Here is a 21,737-nt window from a genome sequence, read left to right on the forward strand (position 1 = left end):
CGTCCACGCTCTAAACAATAGAATGGAAGAAAGGAAGTATGAAACAAGTTAACAGAGCTTGATCTTGATCTCAGCTCAGGTCTTGATCTCGGGGTTGTGGGTTCAAGCCCTGCATTGGGCTGCACGCTGGGTGTGGAGCCTACATTCAGTCAGTCACTATGTTTTCAAGAGGGAATGAAATGAGTTTATAATTGTGTGTACGTTTCCACGTTGTTGTGCAGGGACTGACCTCACCAACACTGTCCTGAAATTTGCACGAGAGTTAAAAGGAGGAACAAGTCATGTGACCATTGTTTCCCTGGGCCGCGGCCAGGCCACGAAGGCAGAGGAGCTCATCATGAAGGCCCTCCCCAAAGCCTCACAGTGGGTCTTCCTGCAGAACTGTCACCTCGCAGCGTCATTTATGCCAAGGCTGTGCGCTATCATCGAGTCGTAAGAGCTTTACGTGATTTGTAAGGGATCAGATTAACGATCAGAACGGTGAGGTGAGACAGAACGGCCACGTTTAAGCGGTGATAAAGTAATGTGCCGGGCCACTCAGGGGAAGTTAAGCTTTCTTGTGCAGGTTCTCTCTTCTCCAGGATCTGTACAACTGTGCTAAGAAACACCTCAGTTTTTTAGGGAAAAAAGCCTCTCTGGTTTTTACTCTCCATCGCCTACATCACTTCCTTCCTGTCCTTCTCCACAGATGAACCCGCCACAGCCGCAATTCCGTCCGGGTGTGTGGATCTAAACCATAGTCTTTCATATTCTGCATGATTCTGAACAGCAGAACGTAGTGGCTCACATCCCTCCTTCCAGTGGTGATTTATTTTACGGCCTGTAGTTCGTACTTACTCTGACTTTCTTGGGCTCAGTCCACTTCTCTAGGCTGTCTCTCCCAAAGACTTGCTCACTCAGACAGAAACTTCCAGAGGCTCAGCCTTCTTGTTGGCAGCAGTAGTTGCAAGTCGGTCGCTATAACTTTGAAGAATTAGCAATGTTTTAATTCTTTAATAGATTTTATTTATTTGAGAGAGAGCATGCACGCACGAGCGGGGGTAGGGGGCAGAGATGGAGGGAGAGAGAGGGAAAGAATCCCAAGCAGGGCTCCATCTCACGACCCCGAGATCACGACCTGAGCCGGAACCAAGAGACTGACGCTTGACCGACTGAGCCACCCAAGCACCCCAGCAACGTTTTAAGTTAGTAAAGTTGTAACTGGTTGTGCTCTGGAGTTTTCTCTCCCACTTTGCATTTCTGTTGCTTCCCGGCTGCAGCCGGTGCTGGACTTGGAACGTGTACTCAGGTCAGGGCCGCATCGTCCTCACGCTGTTATTTGGATGTCGTGAGCACCCGCAAGGAAACTAAACCAAGAAGCAACTGCCCTGACTTAAAGTTCTAAAAACCTCGTTAGCATCATTCATTCTATTCTCAGACTCCTATGCCTTTAGCAAATTAAAAAGTATTTGGTAATTTTTCTTTCACATTTACTTCATCACTGAAGAGAACCAGAAGATGAAGTTTGCCTAGTTGTATGATTTCGATAGTTGTTAACTTTGGAAGATGACACAAGAACTTCTACCAGGTCCTTCAGTCATTGTTCATTCAAAAACTATTTCTAGGGCACCTACCTATTTGCCAGGAATCATTCTAGAGACTCAGGACACGGTATGGACCAGACAGACATTGTGTCAGACTTCCAGAACGTATTAAGATACAGAGCAACAGTGGAATGGCAGAGAGCCATGCATCATTCTAAAAAAAGAAATCGGAGGAACATTCTTCAGAACAGAATTTCAGGGGCGCCTGGGTGGCACAATCGTTAAGCGTCTGCCTTCGGCTCAGGGCGTGATCCCAGCGTTGTGGGATCGAGTCCCACATCAGGCTCCTCCGCTATGAGCCTGCTTCTTCCTCTCCCACTCCCCCTGCTTGTGTTCCCTCTCTTGCTGGCTGTCTCTCTCTGTCAAATAAATAAATAAAATCTTTAAAAAAAAAAAAAAAGAACAGACTTAATTAGTAAGAGTAATTAACAATGTGTAAAAAAAAAAACCTATATAATCAGAGTGTAATTAAGAGAAATTCATCCTTCTTTATTAAATCAAGTCAGTAAGTGTTAAGACCATCACCCAGCAGCCTACTGTGGGAGAGAGACACGTGAAGCAAATTTCTTACGTTTAAGAGTTAGAGCAATATGTTTTGAACATATTTCCCTAACTCTTAAACATAAGAAAACTCTTAAACTCTTAAATTCTTAAAATATGTTCACAAGATATTGCTAAGACAAAAAACAGCAGGCTACCAACAGTACGTGCCACATAATATTTTTATTTAAAGAAAAAGAGAGCGAAGGGCGCCTGGGGGGCTCAGTCAGTTGAATGAGCCGAAACCTGATTTCGGCTCAGGTCGTGATCTCAGGATTGTGAGATCAAACCCCCTGTCGGGCTTCACTCTGGGCGCGGAGTCGCCTTGAGATTCTCTCTCCCTCTGCCCCGCCCCCCTGCTTGTGCTCTCTCTCTTTCTCTAAAATAAATAAATCTTTAAAAAAAGAGAGAAGAGAGATAGAAAAGGAAAAAGGTGTACTTACACCTAGTTACTAGGATATTAGATTATTTTTGTTTTTCCACTTAATTCTGAATTTGGTTTTGTTGTTGTGTTGGGTTTTTTGGTTTGTTTGCTTTCATTGTTTTGGTTTGTTTTGTACACTTTACAAAAATAATTTCAGACGTGAAGAAAAGCTGCAAGAATAGCACGAAGTTTCTCCTACACTCTTCACCTCTGTTTCCTGCAGTTAACATTAGCCGGGTCGTGCCTTTCCTGTTTGTACATATGTATGTAACTTTTTGAATCACTGAAAGTAAACTGCAGACATGATGCCCCTTGAGCCCCCTACAAACTTCAGTGTGCTTATCGATTGTCTAACCCACATATCTAGCCTATTGGCCCAATAATCACTTTTACTGCAGAAACAGAAAGACAAAGTTCTGATCCAGGTTCTAACTGAGGATTTCTCATTTCATTCAGCTGCCATGTCTCTTTAATCCTCTTTATTCCAGAATTGTTCCTCAGTCTTTGTCTTTCATAACTTGGACATTTTTGAAAAGCACGAGCCAGTTACTTTGTCAAATGTCCCTCCATTTGGGTTTGTCCGCTATTTTCCCGTGGTTCGATGATGGCTGGGCAGTGTGGCAGGAACGCCACAGAGGACATGTTGTGTCCTTCTCAGTGCATCGTACCCAGAGGCACACGATGTCCGTCTGTCCCATTACTGGTGATAATAACTTCACTCATTGACCGAAGTGGCATCCTCCCCCCCGTAGGCTTTTCAGACCATGATACATCTCAACCTCTCGCCTGCTGGTCGTACAGCCCCTGAGAATGTTTGACTGGATTAGGACTCGATTATTTGCCAAATGGTGACTTTCTAACTCCTCAGTTCCTTCTAAATTTATCGACTGATGTTCTGCCCTATGGAAGAGGCTTCCCGCCCGCCCTTAATCATCGGTTTGTTTGTATCAGTCGCGGATTCCTGTTCAGTTCGGTGGAGTATCAGCTGTGACCACTGGCACTTACTTTCATGTCCGGTTGTTCCAGATTTGACCCGTGGAACACTGCATTTTGTTCTTAATTTGTCATTTTTCCAAGGTTCTTTGCCATGAGCATATATCACTTTTGTGCTTATAGGTGGAAACTCTGCTTTTTAAAACAGAATTACTGGGTCTTATGCAAATTTCTGCACAGCATGAAAGGCCATGGTGGGCTGATAGGGCCTGTAGGTGATTATGGAAACGAGCTCTAGGTCACTTTAGACACTGAGATTCTGCGATTCCTTAAATATGTGGGTTTGGCTTAAATTTTTTACACTAGGGGCGCCTGGGTTGTTCAGTCGGTGAAGCGTCTGCCTTCGGCTCAGGTCATGATCCCGGGGTCCTGGGTTCAAACCCCGAGTCGGGCTCCCTGCTCAGCGGGGAGTCTGCTTCTCCATCTCTCCAGCTTGTGCTCTCTCACTCTCTCTCTCAAATAAATAAAACCTTTTTTAAAAATTTTTACACTAAAATATTTTTAAATTTTTGTTTTGCAGATTTAATAGCCCAGATGTGACAGTTGACCCTGAGTTCAGGTTATGGTTAAGCTCAAAATTAGACAGTACCTTCCCAATTCCGATTCTTCAGAAGAGTTTGAAGGTAAGGACAGAGTAGAACAGATTTTGATGTTGACTGAGGAGCACTGTTTGAGTGTAAATTCTCTTGCACTCATAAATCGGAATTACGAAGGGAGTCCTGACTCTAGCACGCTGACCTACTCTGCGTGGCCCCGCACGGCAGGCGGGAAGGACGCTAGCATAGTAGGCGAGATCCCTGCTTTCAGTTCACAGCTTGACGGACGTTTTCTCGAACCAACAGGTATAAACCAGAATGTCTGATCTGTGTGCTTTTCTCGCCCTTCTTCTCTGGCCTTACCCTGTCTCTGCTCCCCCAACCAGCCCACAGCATATTCTCTGGAAAGGCTCTGGCAGGAAGCACGTTGAAAGCAGGTGTTGGGGACAGGGGACCGAAGGATGACAGGTAGGGACAGAGAGCTTCCAGGAACATTTCACCTCAAGCAGGTCCATTGCTCTAATTAGCAAAATACAGCTTCACTTCAGATATAAGCAACTTCTTCCCCAAGATAACACTTTCTCTCTCTCTCTCTCTCTCTCTCTGCCCTCTCCCACTGCCCCCACTCCCCTCCGGCCTCCCCCTGCATACATCCTTCCTCATGGGGCTGTGCAGAGTTTTGCTTTTGGAGACATGAGCAAGAGTCTCCAAAGAATCAGCCGTGAGCCTCAGGGAGTGAAACTCTGTGAACATTCTTTCATGTCTGCAGTCAGGCCTCTCAGCAAACATTGCAGGCAGTTTGCATTAACAGATACTGAAAGGTAAACGTGCCTTGGAAGGTAGAGAACGTCTGCTCTACGAGGCGCTTCTCACAGCCACCCAGCCACATTCTCAGGGTGATAAGACTCGGAGCCATTTGGTTAACACTCCAGGGATTGTGAAAACCCAGGTACCTTTTCCTCTTTCCCCAGAGATAATCTCTCTGCGCTCCAGAGCAAACGTTTCTCTGTCTCTCGGTCTCTGTCTCTGGAAGGAGGGGCTGCATCTGGCCCTCCCCTCTCCCCCGTCACCCTGTGAGGATCAGAGCATGAGGGAGCACCGTGAGCTCTGATCCTGGATCCAGAAACGTCCGGTTCATGTACACACACATCCATGTGTCGTACATACAGACCCACACAGATCCGCATATCCACAAGGTTTTTATACGTGTGTGTGTGTGTACGTGTGTGTGTACGTGTGTGTCTATGCGTAATGTACAAGGAAGGGAACATTTCAAACCTTTTACAGCTTTGGAGTTAACAGCCACGCTCTTTAAAAAGCCCCCCCCTCCCCACTTCACCTCTGCCCCTCCTCACTGTAATTCTCCTGGTTAGGGAGTCAGCCAAAGGGATTTTTAACGCAAGCAGGGCACTTGGGTATTACCCCAAGTTTATTGTTCTTTTGAATCTCGGTGCTGACGAGATGCTTCTGTAGGCTCCACTGATTCTGTCTCCTGGGCTTGGGCACTCCCCACCGCCTTCGCCCCCTCCCCACCTCCCGCCCCCCACCTGCTGGCCTCACTGAGGCCAAGCAGCCCCCATTCTGTCACAGCCCCGCAGCCACCACTGACAGTTTTGACGACAGTAGCTCTTTACTGTCAAACCTTCCAGAATGCTGTGCTTCCAGAATGCCAGACTTCGAGCAAGCAGGAGTGCTTTTAATGACAATGTTAAACTTTTCATTTTAAGATCTGAAATGGAACAATAGGAAATCTGGTACAATCCTTTAACAGAAATTTTCAAATGAGAAAATAACACAAGAGTTTTTATTTGCCACGAACTCCTGCAAACATTTACACTCTTAGCCCGCTCTCTGCGCAGTGCAACGCAGGTGTCCCCTGGATCAGCACCTCTGCTCACCTGGTGTTTACTCATTTCTGTCTTAAAGATTGCGGTGGAAAATCCCCAGGGGCTGAAAAGTAACTTACTTCAGACCTTTGGATATGGTGGGAGCGGAGAAGTAACAGAAGAGATACTTGAAAAACCTGACTGTGGACCGTCATGGAAAAAACTTTTATTCAGCTTATGTGTTTTCAACGCTGTGATCAATGAAAGAAAAAATTACGGAATATTGGGCTGGAATATTGCTTATAAATTTAGTTCTTCGGACTTGGGGGTAAGTGATATCTTCCAAATAACCAATAATAAATAAATCACAATAGGATACAAACTGCCTAGTGTGCGTCCACACAGATACTAAGTATTTTCATGGCGTTAAGAAAATGAACTCCGTGACAAGGGCTAATGCGGAGAAACGTGGACCGGGAAGCCAGCTTTTCTGGAAACAGATCACAGCCCCCCACCTACGGATGTATAAGCATTTAATCCGGTGGGCGAGCTAACAAGCTCTCAGGCTCTCGGGCTCTTCGTTCCCTTGGCCAAAAAAAGAAAAAAAGCAGGATGGGCGAAGGGAGGGCGGACGCCAGTACCTACTTCAAAGGGCTTCTAAGAGGCAGACTGGTTAAGATGGGCAAGACTCTCAGGACAGCGCCTGACACAGAGAAACCCCTGCAACTGTGTCTGCAGTTTCTATCATATTTATTTAAAGTAAGAGAGCTTGCACTGACCCACTGCGGGAGAGGGGGACGTAGCTTCCTAGTCTTTCTTCACTATTCTCTATCTAGAACCTTCTACTTGCTTGACATTGCCGGGTGTATTTTTATGGCTCAAGTAAACAGGTGGTAACGCCTGCTCTAGCTTCCCCCAGGTTAGAGCAGACACCAGAACACTTTCTGAGCAACATCTTGATTCTGCCTCTGGTATCTGCCCCCAAGACCCACCCCTTCTAGGGCCTCCGGAGGCTCTTCGGCTTTCACGAGCGGCTGTCACAGCTCTCTGCGCGCTCAGCTGCCTGTCCGAGTACGTGCAAGCGTGCACGGGCGCCCCCAACCAGAGCGTGACATGAAACAGCCACTCTGGGTGTTTGTCAGGGAATCTGAGCCCAGGCACACTTTGTCCCAACCCCACTCAGAGCTTAATCAAAAGGCTAACAATATACTGGGGGGGAAATACCTGTAGTGTGGATGATGCAAATGGCTAATATGCTGATTATATGAAAATCTTTTATAAATTAAGAGAAAGATAAATACCCCAATAGGCAAAGGACATGGTTAGGCAATTTGCAGTGTAAATACAAAAAGGCAATAAGATTATGAAAATGTATTCCATTTCATTAGTAATTGTGATGTTAATTTTATGTGTCAGCTTGACTGGCCCACAAGATCCCCAGGTATTTATTTGGTCAAGCATTATTTTGAGGATGCCTGTGAGGGTATTTTCTGGAAATTCATATTCAAATTAATAGACTCTCTCTAATGTGATGGGCCTCGTCCAATCAGTTGAAGAACTGACCAGAACTAAAAGGAAATCTCCTGCCTGAATGCTTCGAACTGGAACATTGGCTTTTTCCGGCCTTTGGACTTGAACTGAAACATTGGCTCTTTCTGGGTCTTGAGCCTGCCAGCCTTCAGGCAGGAAGGACACCGTCAGCTCTCCTGGGTCTCCTGCTGTCAAACGCAGGTCTTGACATTTGTCAGCCTCCATAATTACATGAGCCAAGTCCTAATAGTAAACTATGTACATCATACTGGTTCTCTGGAGAAGCCTGACGAACACAGTAATCAAGGAAATGCTCATTAAAATCTCGTTAAAATGAGATACCACCTTTCACTCCCGCAGTGGCTGAAACAAACCAACAAAAATGCAGAGAAGCAGAGGCTGTCTTATGCTGCTGCTGGGGGGCACTTTGGTAATATGTATCCAAAGAATAGATCTGTAAAGAATTTCTCTTATCATTGATTCAGAAAGAGATAGTCACATTTATAGGATTGATTAATAAAATTAGTTATAACAGAGACAAAGTATGATTTCATTTCTGTGTATATATATATATAACTCATTTCCCTTGCGGATGGTGTTTTTAAGAAGTCTGTCCTAAACCATCTGTAGGGGGAATGAACGGTGGGACTGGGATGGCTGGTGTTAGCAGGGCACGTCGCCATGCGAAGAGCGTGGGCCATTACCGGCAGCACTTGGTGCGGCCCGGATTCATGGGATGCTGCCCTTCTTCTGGCATTTTGCAGAGAGGCTTGCTCAAGCCAGAAGCAGCTGGTGACATCATCGCACTGTAGTACCCTTCCCCTCCTGCTCTCCCCCCCCCCTTTGTGAGGCAGAAGTGAGGGCAGCCTTGCCAGTGGGAGAGAAAGCCGGGGTGGGTGCCAAGCTGGCTCACGGTCTGCAGGTTCCTGCTCGGAACTTCGTGGGGAACGGGCTCTACGCACAGCCCCCCTCATAAAGGAAGTGGGCCCTGTGGGAAGTTGAGTTTGGACACGACTCCTCCCACTCGGAGGAGTCCCCAGCCAGCCAGCTGGTGGTCAGGCAACTCGGGGTTTGCTCAGGGGACTGGCGGTCCGACCAGTGCTGTGTCCCAGCCCACAAGGCTTAGCATCAGTGGACCGCACGCAGGGCTATGGCCAATGAAAGCTCCCCCAAACCGGGACTTGAGCCCCATGGACAAGACCAAGAAAAACAACTTATCCAATGAGATCCAGTGACCAGAGAAAGAACATAAGCAATGAAACAGAAAACTCTAAGAGCCCGTAAGGACATACACATTTCACACCTGTACACACGCACGTATGTATTTCGCACGCATGATTTTTTTAGGTGAGCACATATCACAAGTTTATTTTTTTTAACTTTTTAACAGAAGAACCAGCAGGATGGTAAAACTGGTTTTTAAAAATATGGAGAAGTATTTGTAAATACGGAGAGAAATTGTAATGAAATACCATTGCTAAGTTACATCCCAAACTGATAAATGCCCTGCAGGCAATAAAATTGTGCTATTGGTTCGTAAGTCGCTTCATGAGCCGGACAGCGTTTGTATTTCTCTCGGACAGAGTTCATCAGCATTGTCCTCAGAAAGAACCACGTGCAGGGCCATCAGTTTTCTGTAAGTTTCAGCAGCTGCTCTGACAGAACTTTACGTGCTCCGAGCAAGAACAGCGCATCAGCACAAGAGCAGGCGCTCCTGGGATGGTCGACAGGCCTTGAAAGAGCATGTCAGACGCTGCTCCAGTGGGGCATGGAAAAGATCCGTGCTCACCCCTTTACTATTTCCAGATTTTGGAGTTTTTATTTTTTTTTTTTTTTTTAGATTTTATTCATTTATTTGAGAGGGAGAGAGGGAGCATAAGCAGGAGGGACAGAGGGGGAGGGAGAAGCAGGCTCCCCGCTGAGCAGGGAGCCCGACTCAGGACTCGATCCCAGGACCCTGGGATCATGACCTGAGCCAAAGGCAGACGCTTCACCAACTGGGCCACCCGGGCGCCCCCTAAATACAGATTATTTAAAAGGAAGACTCATACTACAAGAAAAATTCCTCTAGTCACTTTAAGCTAAAAATACCAACCTGTCTCAGCAGAACCTAGAGGTGGGAGAGGAAGGTCTTTTGGTGCAGGGAGGAGTCCCTGTGAGGACAGGGAGGGCAGAAGAAGAAATGGAAACATGGACGCTTCCTTGGAGGGCGGGGGGGGGGGGGTCACCGATGTCTTCTTTCCATTAGAAAAATGTTATTTTAATAGGACTTCAAGGAAAGGAAAGATCACCTGTTATGGAAATACTCTGATGTGTAAATTGGCAAAGAAGAAAAAGGAAAATAGCAGTCTGGTCAAACTATCAAAAATAAGGAGGGAGAGAAACAACCAAGTGCACTAAATAGTAGCAAAGTCACGTGGAAGGAATGTTACCAGGCATCATTTGAAATGTAAACGGACTGCACTCCCTCATTAACAGACACGTGCAATTTGTATGAAAAACATTTAAATTAATGAAGACAGCTTAAAACTACCAAGAAACTAATAACAGCAGCAACAAAGCAGGAATGGCAGTGTTCGTATCAGACAAGATAGAATTTCATCTGAAAAAGCACCAAACGGTAGAAAGAGGAACAGTTTGTGAAGATCAACAGTTGTGAAAAGGCTTGGTTTTAAGTGGTTTATGGATTGACTAACCTGAGCCTCACATCAGCCCTATGAAGAGGGTGGTACTATCCGCATTTGACCGTTGCTGTACAGAGAGGCTGAGGAAGCTGCTGGAACAGACAGGATTCAAACTGTGGTGGTCTCACTTACACCGTGTGGTCTCGATATTCGTCGGAGAACAGCCTGCGGTAGTGTGCGTACACCCACGTGTGTGTGTATAGACACACGCACACACATACGTGTATATTACATATGTGCGTATTCCTGTATAACTGTTGTGGGAGTTTCAAAAACGTCTTTCAGAATTAGCTCTGATAAGCAAAAGTAAGACCAATACTAGAATAATACCATCAACAGACTTGAGTAACGGGGGTGTATAGAACCTAGCATCGCCTAGCAGACTGTACATATTTCTTTCATGTACTAAGGATCTTAGAAAACCCCACCATGAACATGGCCACAAAGTAAAATTTATAATTATGAGCCACGTTCTCTGACCACAATCTAATAAATAATAAAAACTTGGCCCCAAAGATCTTAAGTTGGAAATTAAGAAACATGCCTCTAGATAATTCTTTCATCAAAAAGGATATTGAAAGGGAAATCACAAAATATCTCAAACACAAAGGAAATGAGATTCCTTCATACCAAAAATGATACAACAGTACAAAAATATGCTCAGAAAAAAATAAACTACTATCTTAAATATCTTCACTATTAAGAAAGGCAGGAAATTAATATTCATCTTAAGAAATTAGAAAAAAAAATAGGAACTAAAATAAAGAATATAATTTTTAATAGTAATAAAATAATATACAAAAATAGTAGAAAGGAAAAATCCAAAAATTGGTTTTTGAAAATCTGTATGAACCCAATGATTTCTGGGAAAACATGAATTATCAAAATTGACTCGAAAAATTATGGAAATTTTGAATACACCAATTGCTACAAAACGTTGCAAATAACACCAGAATGAAATGGTTTCCTGGCTTAGTTTACTCTAGACTTTAAGAAACAGATATAAATATTACTTAAGCTGTTCCAAACCTTAGAAAAAGATGGCAATCTCCCCAATTCATTTTATGAAACCATAATTTTAATATGAACAACTGATGAAAATATTATATGTAAGAAAATAGGCTAATTTTACTTAGAACTTGATGTAAAAATCCTATATAACCTATTAATAGGCTTCAGCAATGAATCAGAAGAATAATACTCTATGATCAAGTAGGGGTTATTCTGAGAATGGCTCGATATCTGGAAATCCATAACTCACGCCACATGGTCACATCAGTAGATGCAGAAAAGGCTTTTGTTATGAATTCCGGCACCATTCCTGACAAGAACTCCAAAATACAGGATTAAAAGGGATTACTTAAATATGGAAAAGACCACCAAAAAACTGTAGCAAATATTTTAAATAGCTAACACTAAAGTTGTTTTTATTAAAATCCAGAATCCAAAAAAAAAAAAAAAAAATCAGTCACGTTGCCTATTCTCACATTGACATTCAGCATTGCCTTAAAATCTCTAGTCAACGCGGGACTAAGGATACATAATCCATGTCAACGATGTAAAATGATGTTCATGCATATTAATGAGGGAATAAGAAGAAGACTGTATATAAGAGATCCACTGCCCAGTTGCAGGGCAACAACAAAAAAGAATTAATGGATGAAAATGTATATCCTAGTATTTTTATTCCTCTTGCTATTTCCGTTTATGGTTGACTCTTGAAATGCAGGATCGGGGCACCGACCCCCTGTGTGGTTAAAAATCCACTTACAACTTTCAACTCCCCCCCAAACATAACTAATAGCCAACTATTGACCGGAAGCCTTACCGATAACCTCAACAACAGTCGATTAACAGGTATTTGTATGTTGTATGTATGATACACTGTGTACCTATAATAAAGTCAGCCTGAGAAAAGAAAATGTTATTGAGAAAATCGTAACAGAAAATACATTCACAGGACTGTGAAAAAACCCACATAATTCAAACGCATTGCTGTTCACGGGTCAACTGTATTTTTAAAGAGAAAACATCCATGGCTGTTTGAGAAATGATGATTTTATGTTAGTACATCCCAGTGAGCTACAGGCATGTTCTGAAATAATAAAAACTGATGGATTTTCTAAAGGTCTCCATCAAGATTTTGGAAAATGCCCTGAGCACACGGTCCAGTATCTCGTGGCCGACACTGCGCTACCTGATTGGGGAAGTGATTTATGGTGGCCGGGTGACCGACACGTGGGACAGGCGATGTTTGAACACCCTTCTCTACAAATTTTGTAATCCTGAAGTGCTGAGAGATGATTTCAGTTTCTCCAGTGACGAGGTAAGAAAATGTATTTCCTCACATCACTCGCTTACCTGAATGGTGTTATGTTATTTAAAGTCTGCATTTTAGAATTTTTAATTTTAGAATTAATTAGAATTTAATTCTAAGAAATTTTAATGTTCTTAGAATTTAATTCTAAGAAATTTTAATGTTCCCTTTCAATGGCTTTTATTAACTTCCAGTGTTTCTTTAAAGATTTCATTTATTCATTTTAGAGAGAGCAAGAGCGAGAGAGCGAGAGCAAGAGAGTACACACAGAGGCAGAGGGACAGAGAGAGAGAGAAGCGGATTCCCCACTGAGCAGGGAGCCCGATGCAGGACTCAATCCCAGGTCCCTGAGATCATGACCTGAGCCAAAGGCAGACCCTTAACTGCCTGTGCCACCCAGGCGTCCCTATTAACTTCTAGTCTCCCAGAAATAATTCAGCGTTACTCTGGCAGTTAACATTTCATCTATCCATCCGTACTCTCAAGGCCAGAGAAGACCTGGATATGACCTCTGTGTCCTCGATTATCCCGATTTACAGCAGTTCCCTGACCTCATCATGCCATTGTGAAGATTTATGCACCCAGCATCCGAGCACCCAGATACATCCATCTTCCATCACCTCCCCTGTGCAAACCCCTGTGCCTCTATAGACCTGTCCCTTTGAAGAGACCCAAACAGAAGGCCCCTAGTCCCCACACATTCTGCGATCCTATTGGGTGAAGGTCGCCAGCTCCGGGCCTGGGACCCCGGTGTCACTTCCTGGGAGCCCTCAGAGGTCCCTGTCCCCATGCACCGGGCTCTTGGCTCTGCCCTCTGCGCCATCCTTCCAATTCTGTAGAAAGGGGCCCATGTTTATGGCTCAGCAGTTTCTTCAGCACCTTCCTTTCTGCAGTCGAACTGCAGTCTGACGTCCTTTCCACATTCTACTGTCTCTGTCCCTTTCAGACCAAGCTGATACAGTTCATTTTTGAACTCTGAGTTTCTGGAATCAGTTTGTCATCTTCTCCAATAAAGGTGCACCAGCACATACCCCCGGGGCAGCTCAGCTGTCGTGGTGGCTCAGGGTTCCCCGGGAGTTACGCCCAAGACGTCGGCTGGGCTGCGGTCATTAGGGCTTCCCTGGGGCGGGAGAAGCCACTTCCAAGCCACTCACAGGACTGATGGCCAGAAGCCTCAGTGCTTCCACATTCGGGACCTCGGGGGGCAGCGCGGGGGTGGCTCCCGACCACCATCGATAGGGGTGTCTGAGGATCGGGGTCGTGCAGCTGGCTACCCCCAGAGCAACCAACCCACCAGAGAGAAACGAGGCTGCGGCACCGTGTACGAGCTGGTCCCCAGCCACACGCCGTCCCCTCCGCTCCGCGTTCTGTGGGAAGAAGCAGCCACGCAGTCCAGCCTCCATTCCAGGAGAGGAGAAGTGGCTCCGTGTTTCAAAGGGATGGAGTCAAAGATAGTCACGTTCATCACCATCGCTAAGTAGGGCTTTGAAGGCACAGGCTCTCCCAGTTAGATGTGACTGTGAGAGTCGGCCTTACGGAGCAGCACCGGCTTCGGCTGATCCCGGGAGATGCTGCTGGTGGATGGGAAGGAAGCTCTCCCGCGCCCAGTAAGGAGCTTGTCAATTATTAAAAATTGTATTATTGTATCACTGGAATTTTGCACCTTTTGACCATGTTCCCGCATTTTGCCCATCTCCCACCTCCCAAGTGGTCAGAAGGATTCTTCAGCTCAGTGTCCCGTTCCCTCTCCAGGTCTCACCACAGTACTCTGGTGTGTGAGGGCCTGACCGCATCCGCTCCCCGGAGGCATGGTTCATGGAGACACGGGTGGTGAGAAGCCACCCACTGGCCCTTAACGTCTCTCTTTTCCCAACAGGAAAGTTATTGAGCAGATCAGTACAACTGCACTTTACAAGCACAGTCCCAGATGTCGCTTTTGACAGAAGTGTCTAGAATATGGCACCTAGAACTAAGAAGAGCCTTCTGTATATGTTTTATGGGAAGCAGTGTCTTATGGAAAATAGGTCTCACTCGGGGCAAAAACTAACGAAGTGGTTAAATTTTCAGATACCTCAGTCAGTGCCCAGATCTGCGAGCATCGGCGACTGCATACACATTATCCAGTCCTTCCCTGACGACGACCCTCCGGACCTCTTAGGCCTGCACCCTGAGGCCGTACGACGCTGCAGGGAGATCCAGGGCCAGGAGTTCGTCGACAGTCTCATCGCCATGGAACCAAGAGCCACCACCACCCACCTCCTGGTCAGGTAAGAGCTCACCAGGAAAAACGTTTAGTCGGAAATTACAGAACATTCATAGGCAAGAATTAAATATTAAATGACTAATTAATAACTTGGAGAGATACAATGCCGAACTTGTGGATCAATAAGTCTAAAATATAGCGTAAAATGTAAAACACAGTCTAAAAATACAGAGACTAAATTCTGCAGATGACACAGAGGCGAGGAGACACAGCTAGGAGCGCGTGCGCACACACACGTAAATATAATTACGAGGTACGCAGTGGGCACTCAATAAATCTTTGTGGAATGAGTGGTCTATACCCAGTGAGTGGCATTTTTAAACTGACTTTGTTTTAGTGTGAAATGTCACTTTTCCTTCTCTAGGACGGGGAAAGACACCTATCATAATAAGTAAGAGGACTGTTTGGTCAAGAGAAGCTCGCTGTGTCCTTAGAGGCCTGGGTGGCTTGTGCCTCTGTTAGTCACACTGCTCAGTATCCTTACTCTACTTATCTGTACCTAGACAATGCCTGTCTACCCATCAAGGCCGTCATGAAGTTCAGATGTTCTCAACCCAAACTCTCCAGCCTCATCAGCCTGTAAGCGTAAGATAAGGTCGTTTGTGTCAAGGCCACGACCACCTGGTGTGAGCTCCCCAACGAAGTGTGTCCCTGCTATGCTCACTCAGATCTGCTCAGGACACAGGTGGCACGCACGGGCTTCACCTCTCTTCCTTCCTCACTGGCTCCAGGCTCAAATCCCAGCTCCACCACTTGACTTTGCAAACTTGGGGATGCCAATGAGGTCTTTTGTCTCCGGTTCATCAAATTTAAATTAGAAATAGTAATAGTGTCTAGCAGGGCTCTGCTCAGAATATGAGTTCCTTATGTAAGTTTGGCTTTTCAATTTGCAAGTCTAACAGATTTTAACAAGCATTTTGAAAAGGTCTTTGAATAGTATTTGGTTCCATCAACAAACTTAAACACTTTCAGACATGCTAATATTCATTACGAACTTAATATACTTCAGCTAGCTGACTCCCAAACCCTCTCGAGTCTTCAATAAGCCTTATAAATCTAATAATTAAACAAATATGCCAGATCTTAAACTTGCTTATATATTTTTTAAATTTATTTATTTGAGAGAGAGAGAGAGACAGATAGCAAAAGAGAGAGCACGAGCGGGGAGGAGAGGAAGAAGCAGACTCCCCACTGAGCAGGGAGCCCAACGTGGGACTCAATCTTGGGACTCTGGGATCATGACCCGAGCCAAAGGCAGACGCTTAACTGATTGAAACACCCAGGCACCCCCTATTTTCTTAAAAAAAGATGTTATTTATTTGACAGAAAGAGAGCACAAGCAGGGGGAGCAGCAGAGGGAGAGGGAGAAACCTGGTCCCCACTGAGCAGGGAGCCCGACGCTGGACTTGATCCCAGGACCCCGGGTTCATGACCTGAGCCGAAGGCAGACACTTCACCGACTGAGCCACCTAGGCACCCCTAAAATCGTAAATTTAAACCAATTTCTCAATCATGTGTTTTAAGTTGGAGTGACAAAGCTGATCTTCAGGTTTTAAGAGCCCAAATCTCTTAAATATCACCAATAGTGAAAACACCAACATGTACAGAGTCCTCAACACAAAACTACTGTTACTATGATTTTGATTCTGTTAGTCTCGTCTACACCAGCTTCTAAGCCTTCCCCACGCTGAGAGATGCTAAGCAGGGAGCAGGGGCGTCACAGGGCAGGATGTGTGAGTCTGCCTTCTCAGGGTGCTTAAGGTTGGAAAAACCCCAGGCAAATAAACAGAAATTTAAACTACAACACGAATTGCTTCTTGTTGGCAACACTCACAGGATCCCTTGAACCCCGATCAGAGTTGTCACCAAGACAGTAACAACTCCAGCAGCCTGTGAGGTGACAGTCACGTTACCCACATGCCTGGATTCCAATGACGTGTGCCCTAACGGACTCAGACTCACACACTGGGTGTTACGTTCCGTTTGCTCTGCAGGATAGCTGGGGCCTCCACGGTCTCCCCCCTGGTGCGCAGGGGGCTCCACTCTAGATAACTACCCCGTGACCTCACCACAAGGCCCCTCCTTCTATAAAGCTGGGTTGAGGCCTGGGTTTTGTGGAGAAGAGCTGTGAACCATCAGCATCTTCCATCCACGGAGTCCCTCCTGTCAGTGAGTTACCCCGAAGAAAAACTCTGGAAAAGGTCTTCTCAGTCTGGGGGATACTTGACTGGCCCTCCCCCACCTTCTAACAGGCTCTTAATATACACGTGTATTTTTTTCCACTTACCTCTCAAACCTCTGAACCCATAGGAATCCTGTGCTCCTCAGGTCTTCCTGTCTCTCTGGACTGTGAAACTCCTGTTAAGATGCTATCTGACTGGATTCTCACTAGGGCTTTGGTTATTTGGTGATCTCGTCCAAGGTCATCCCACGGACACAAAATAGACCGACCTGAGCTCTCATTTCACTGACGGAGTAAATATATCCTAACTATGTACAACGTAGAGGGAAAGCTGCACACGGAGAGGAGGACGTCATTGGAAACCTTCCAGTATGTCCCCAGAATATCAGCTTAAATTCCCCGCACAGCCGACACTTCTAAGTAGTAATTCTGTACTTTTAGTCTTAACAAACACACCAGTCAGAGACGAGATGATTGTAAGGGGCTGCTTCTCGTAAGCACGTGAAACCGGTTTATTCAGGTCCCTCTGGTTATTTTGGGACGCTATGATTATTACAGTTAGGCGCCCTTTACTCAAAATGTACCAGAAACTTCTCTGTGTAAAGTGCACTTGAAAGATCGGTCCCATTCGATGTGACCCCCTCGGTGCTAGCAAACATTTGCGCTTTGGAGATGTTTGCAATATTATTGAAGTCATCTGATCTTTTGAATCCTCGTAAGGCAGCCTGGAAGAATCCCACCGAGTAACCCTACTCGCAAGTCAAAAACTAGGGTTTTCCTACTGCGTTGTGCGCAGCTGTGGCTCCTCCCAGACTATCGCTCACCTTCCAGGACAACCCTCCTTCGGGCGTGTGACCCGGGCTGTTACTGAAAGCCCGTCCCTGCCGGTATTTAGAGTCACTGAGCGGGACACAAAGCAGGTGCGCCCCGTGGCCATCTCCTCCGCTCCCGGCAGGGAGGTGCCATCACCATCCCGAGCCCCGGTTTCAAAGAGCTCCTCCAGCTTCCGCGCTTCCTGGCTTTGTGTCCCCATCCACGCAGGTGTCGGCAGGGGAGCCGCCTGTCCTGCTCACTCGTGTCCGTGCCGTCAGGTTGCTGCTTTTCTTCTTCCCGCTCTTGGCACTTCACGCACGCGCATTCAGGGGATGCGTAGTTGACAAGGAAATCTTAAAACTTTAAAAATGCGTGTGTTCTTGTAAATGTCTGCAGCACACTGGACAGTTGCCTCCTCTGTCAAATGCAGCGAATGCCCTCGTCTGCGTCCCGTGGCTCTGTGGCTCTGGGAGGCTGTGCTGGCCCTCAGGTGGGACCCACCGGAGGGCTTTCCCTGTTCAGACAGATCTGTAGCTCATTCTCCTCCTAATTCTTTCTGCAGTGGTGAGCAGAGTAACGACGAACTGGTGATGGAAATTTTATCCGACATGATAAAGCGGCTGCCAATGTCTGTGGAGAAGGAGGAATGTTCTGGAACTCCCAGCACCTTGAAGTGCTTCATGTCCAGCCCCATTTGGGAGTCTCTTTATAAAAGCATCCAAGGTAAGCACAGGACGTGAGCGGGGACCCCAGGGAAGGACTCTGGCAGCAAGAGGAAGGAAGAGTGGAGATCCCACTGAAGGGAGCGCAGAAATACGAAGCCTGAGTGAGCGGGAGAGCGGAATCTCTCTCCAGGCTGAGAGATGGGGAGCAGACGACAAAATGAGGCTGTGGCTTTGTCTTTGCTTCTGTTCTTGTTGAGGCTGGGAGGGGGTGAGGTGAGGGGGGTCGTGGCCCCAAGACTAGAGGGCAGGAAGTCCTCCTTGTTGCAAAGCAGCTCTGCAGGCGGTGGGGTTCAGAGGGGCCTTTGACTCAGAACTCGGGGGAGGACGCACAGGGCCAAAGGGGGCGGCGGCAACCAGCCTGGTTAAATTCTCCACATCCATATTTTAACCCTCGAAAGAAAGTTCATCTGGGAACCCCATGCTGAGCAGTAGTCTATGCAGTCCGTGCTGTCGCTGAGTCTGGACCACGGTCAGCAAACCAGGGCTGCAGCCAATCCAGCTACCATTCCTTCTCGTACAGCCTGAACGCAAAAATGGTTTTTATGTTTTTTTAGTGGTTAAAAAAAACAAGAAAGAGTATTTTTGGAGCATAAGTGCTATATGACATTCCAGGTTGAGCGCGCACAAGTCAGTCTTCATTGGCCTGAAGCCGTGCTCGCTCACTCCCGCGTGTGCACGCCTGCGTTCACACGGCCGAAGCAGCGCTGAGCGGTCGTGACCCAGGCAGGAGGGCCCCAGAGCCTGCCCCAGGCTCTGGCTTTTTTGTTTTTTTGTTTGTTTTTTGTTTGTTTGTTTTGGCCAAAAAAAAAAATGCATCTCAATCCCCCGTCTGGACACATGGAGCTCCTTTGAGTTCCAAAGCCTGTATTGCTCCATGTAAGCCTCATTTTATCTGAAAACTAACATCATTTTTTGTTTAAATCCAGGCTATGATCCCCTCATTCATTGCGCCTTACTGACCTTTCTGAGTCAAGAAATTGAACGGTTTGATACGTTCTTATTGGTTGTGCATAAATCTTTGAAAGACCTTCAACTTGCAATAAAAGGAGAGATCATCCTCACCCAAGAACTGGAAGAAATCTATGGCTCTTTCCTTAAGACTTGCGTACCTACCCTGTGGCAGGTAAGCACTACCGGTCCTTCTGCTTTTTAAAGATTGAATTTATTTATGGAACAGAAAGAGAGCGAGCGCGCGCGCACGAGCCGGGGGAGGGACAGAGGGAGAAGAAGCAGACTCCCCCGCTGAGCAGGGAGCCCGACGCAGGGCTCAAACCCAGGACTGTGGGATCATGACCTGAGCCAAAGGCAAATGCTTCACCAACGGAGCCACCCAGGCGTCCCAAGAGTCTATTTCTTAAATTCCACATATGAGTGAAACCAAATGGTACTTGTCTTCCCATGCCTGACTTATTTCACTTAGCGTCACACTCTAGGTCCATCCATGCTGTTGCAAATGGCAAGATTTCATCCTTTTTTCTGGGGGAATAACCTTCCATTGTGCCTATGCACCGCATCTTATCCATCCATCTATCCAAGGACGCTCGGGTTGTTGGTTATATTGGTCTTGGTGTAGACAGTGCTGCAATAAACACAGGGGTGCAGAGATCTTTGAATTCGTGTTTTTGTATCCTTTGGGTAAATACCTGCTAGTGGATTAATGGAAACGCAGTAATTGTATTTTTAATGTTTTGAGGCACCTCCATACTGTTTCCAGCGTGCTGCACCAATCTGCATTCCCACCAACAGTGCACGAGGGTTCCTTTTTCTCCACATTCGTTTCAACACCTGTTGTTTCTTGTGTTTTTAATGTTAGCCATGCTGACAGGTGTGAGGTGGTGTCTCATTGTGTTTTGATTTGCGTTGCCCTGATGATCAGTGATGAGCATCTTTTCATGTGTGTTGGCCATCTGCATGTCTTTTTTTTCAAAAAAGATTTCTTTATTGGAGAGAGAGCACAAGCAGGGGGAGGTGGAGAGGGAGAAGCAGAGAGAGAATCTCAAGCAGACTCCCCGCTGAGCACGGAGCCCAATGCAGGGCTTGATCTCATGACCCTAAGATCACGACCTGAGCTGAAACCAAGAGTCAGGTGCTCAACGGACGGAGCCACCCAGGCGCCCCTGGCATGTCTTTGTAGAAATGTCTGTTCATGTCTTCTGCCCATTTTTTAACTGAATTATGTTTTTGGTGTTGAGTTGTGTCAGTTCTTTATATATTTTGGATACTAACCCTTTATTGCATATGTCACTTTCAAACATCTCCCATTCCATTGGCTGCTGCTTTCAGTTTTGTTGTTTCCTTCACTGTGCAGAAGCTTTTATTTTGATGAAGTCCCACTAGTTTATTTTTGCTTTTGTTTCTCTTGCCAATCTAGAGACCAATCTAGAAAAAATGTTGCTACAGCTGATGTCAGAGACATGACTGTCTAGGATTTTTAGGGTTTCACGTCTCCTATTTATGTCTGTAATCTACTTTGAGTTTATTTTCGTGTGTGGTATGAGAAAGTGGTCCAGACCCACTCTTTTGCAAGTAACTGTCCAGTTTTCTCAATGCCATTTGTTGAAGAGACGGTCTTTTTCCCGCTGTATTTTCTTTCCTCCTTTGTTGAAGAGTAATTGACTATATAACTGTGACCTTATTTCTGGGCTCTCCATTCTGACCCATTGATCTGTGTGTCTGTTTTTGTGCCAGCACCATACTGTTTCGATTACTACAGCTTTGTTGTGTATCTTGAAATCTGGGATTGCGATTGGATGGAAATCTTGGATTGTTCTTTTTCAAGATTGCTTTGGCTATTTGGGGTCTTTTGTGGTTCCATACAAATTTTAGGATTGTTTATCATAGTTTTGTGAAAAATGCTGTTGGTACTTTGATAGGGATTCCATTAAATCTGTAGATTCCTTGGGATAGTGTGGACATTTTAACAATATTCTCCCAGTCCATGAGTATGGAATATCTTTCCATTTGTTTGTGTCCTCTTCGATTTCTTTTGTCAGTGTTTTATAGTTTTCAGAGTACACATCTTTCACCTCTTTGGTTAGGTTTATTCCTAGGTATTTTATTATTTTTGCTGCAGTTGTAAATAGGGCGGTTTTCTTAATTTTTCTTCTTCATTATTGGTGTATAGAAATGCAATGGATTTCTGTATGTTGATTTTGTATCCTCCAACCTCACTGAATTTGTTTATCAGTTCTAGCAAATTTTTTTTTGGTGGAACATTTAGGGTTTTCTATATATAGTACCATGTCATCTGCAAATAGTAAAGTCTGCTTCTTCCTTGCCGATTTGGATGCCTTTTATTTCTTGACTGATTGCTGTGGCCAA

At 45.6% G+C, this 21,737-nt stretch overlaps 1 protein-coding gene across 1 annotated transcript in view; it reads left to right on the forward strand.

Annotated features, from left to right (window-relative positions):
• DNAH14 (dynein axonemal heavy chain 14) overlaps positions 1–21,737 on the forward strand; it is a 300,961-nt gene that overhangs the window by 257,651 nt on the left and 21,573 nt on the right. The window contains exons 74-80 of the mRNA XM_087859257.1: positions 222–432; positions 4,061–4,163; positions 6,003–6,230; positions 12,245–12,442; positions 14,501–14,700; positions 18,254–18,414; positions 19,343–19,539. Coding sequence (XP_087715383.1) covers positions 222–432; positions 4,061–4,163; positions 6,003–6,230; positions 12,245–12,442; positions 14,501–14,700; positions 18,254–18,414; positions 19,343–19,539 — 1,298 coding nt within the window. The remainder of the gene's footprint in view (positions 1–221; positions 433–4,060; positions 4,164–6,002; positions 6,231–12,244; positions 12,443–14,500; positions 14,701–18,253; positions 18,415–19,342; positions 19,540–21,737) is intronic.

Source organism: Ursus americanus, chromosome 2 (genome assembly GCF_024610735.1).
Source record: "Ursus americanus isolate L20-20 chromosome 2, mUrsAme1.1.p, whole genome shotgun sequence".
Taxonomy (NCBI): Eukaryota; Metazoa; Chordata; class Mammalia; order Carnivora; family Ursidae; genus Ursus; species Ursus americanus.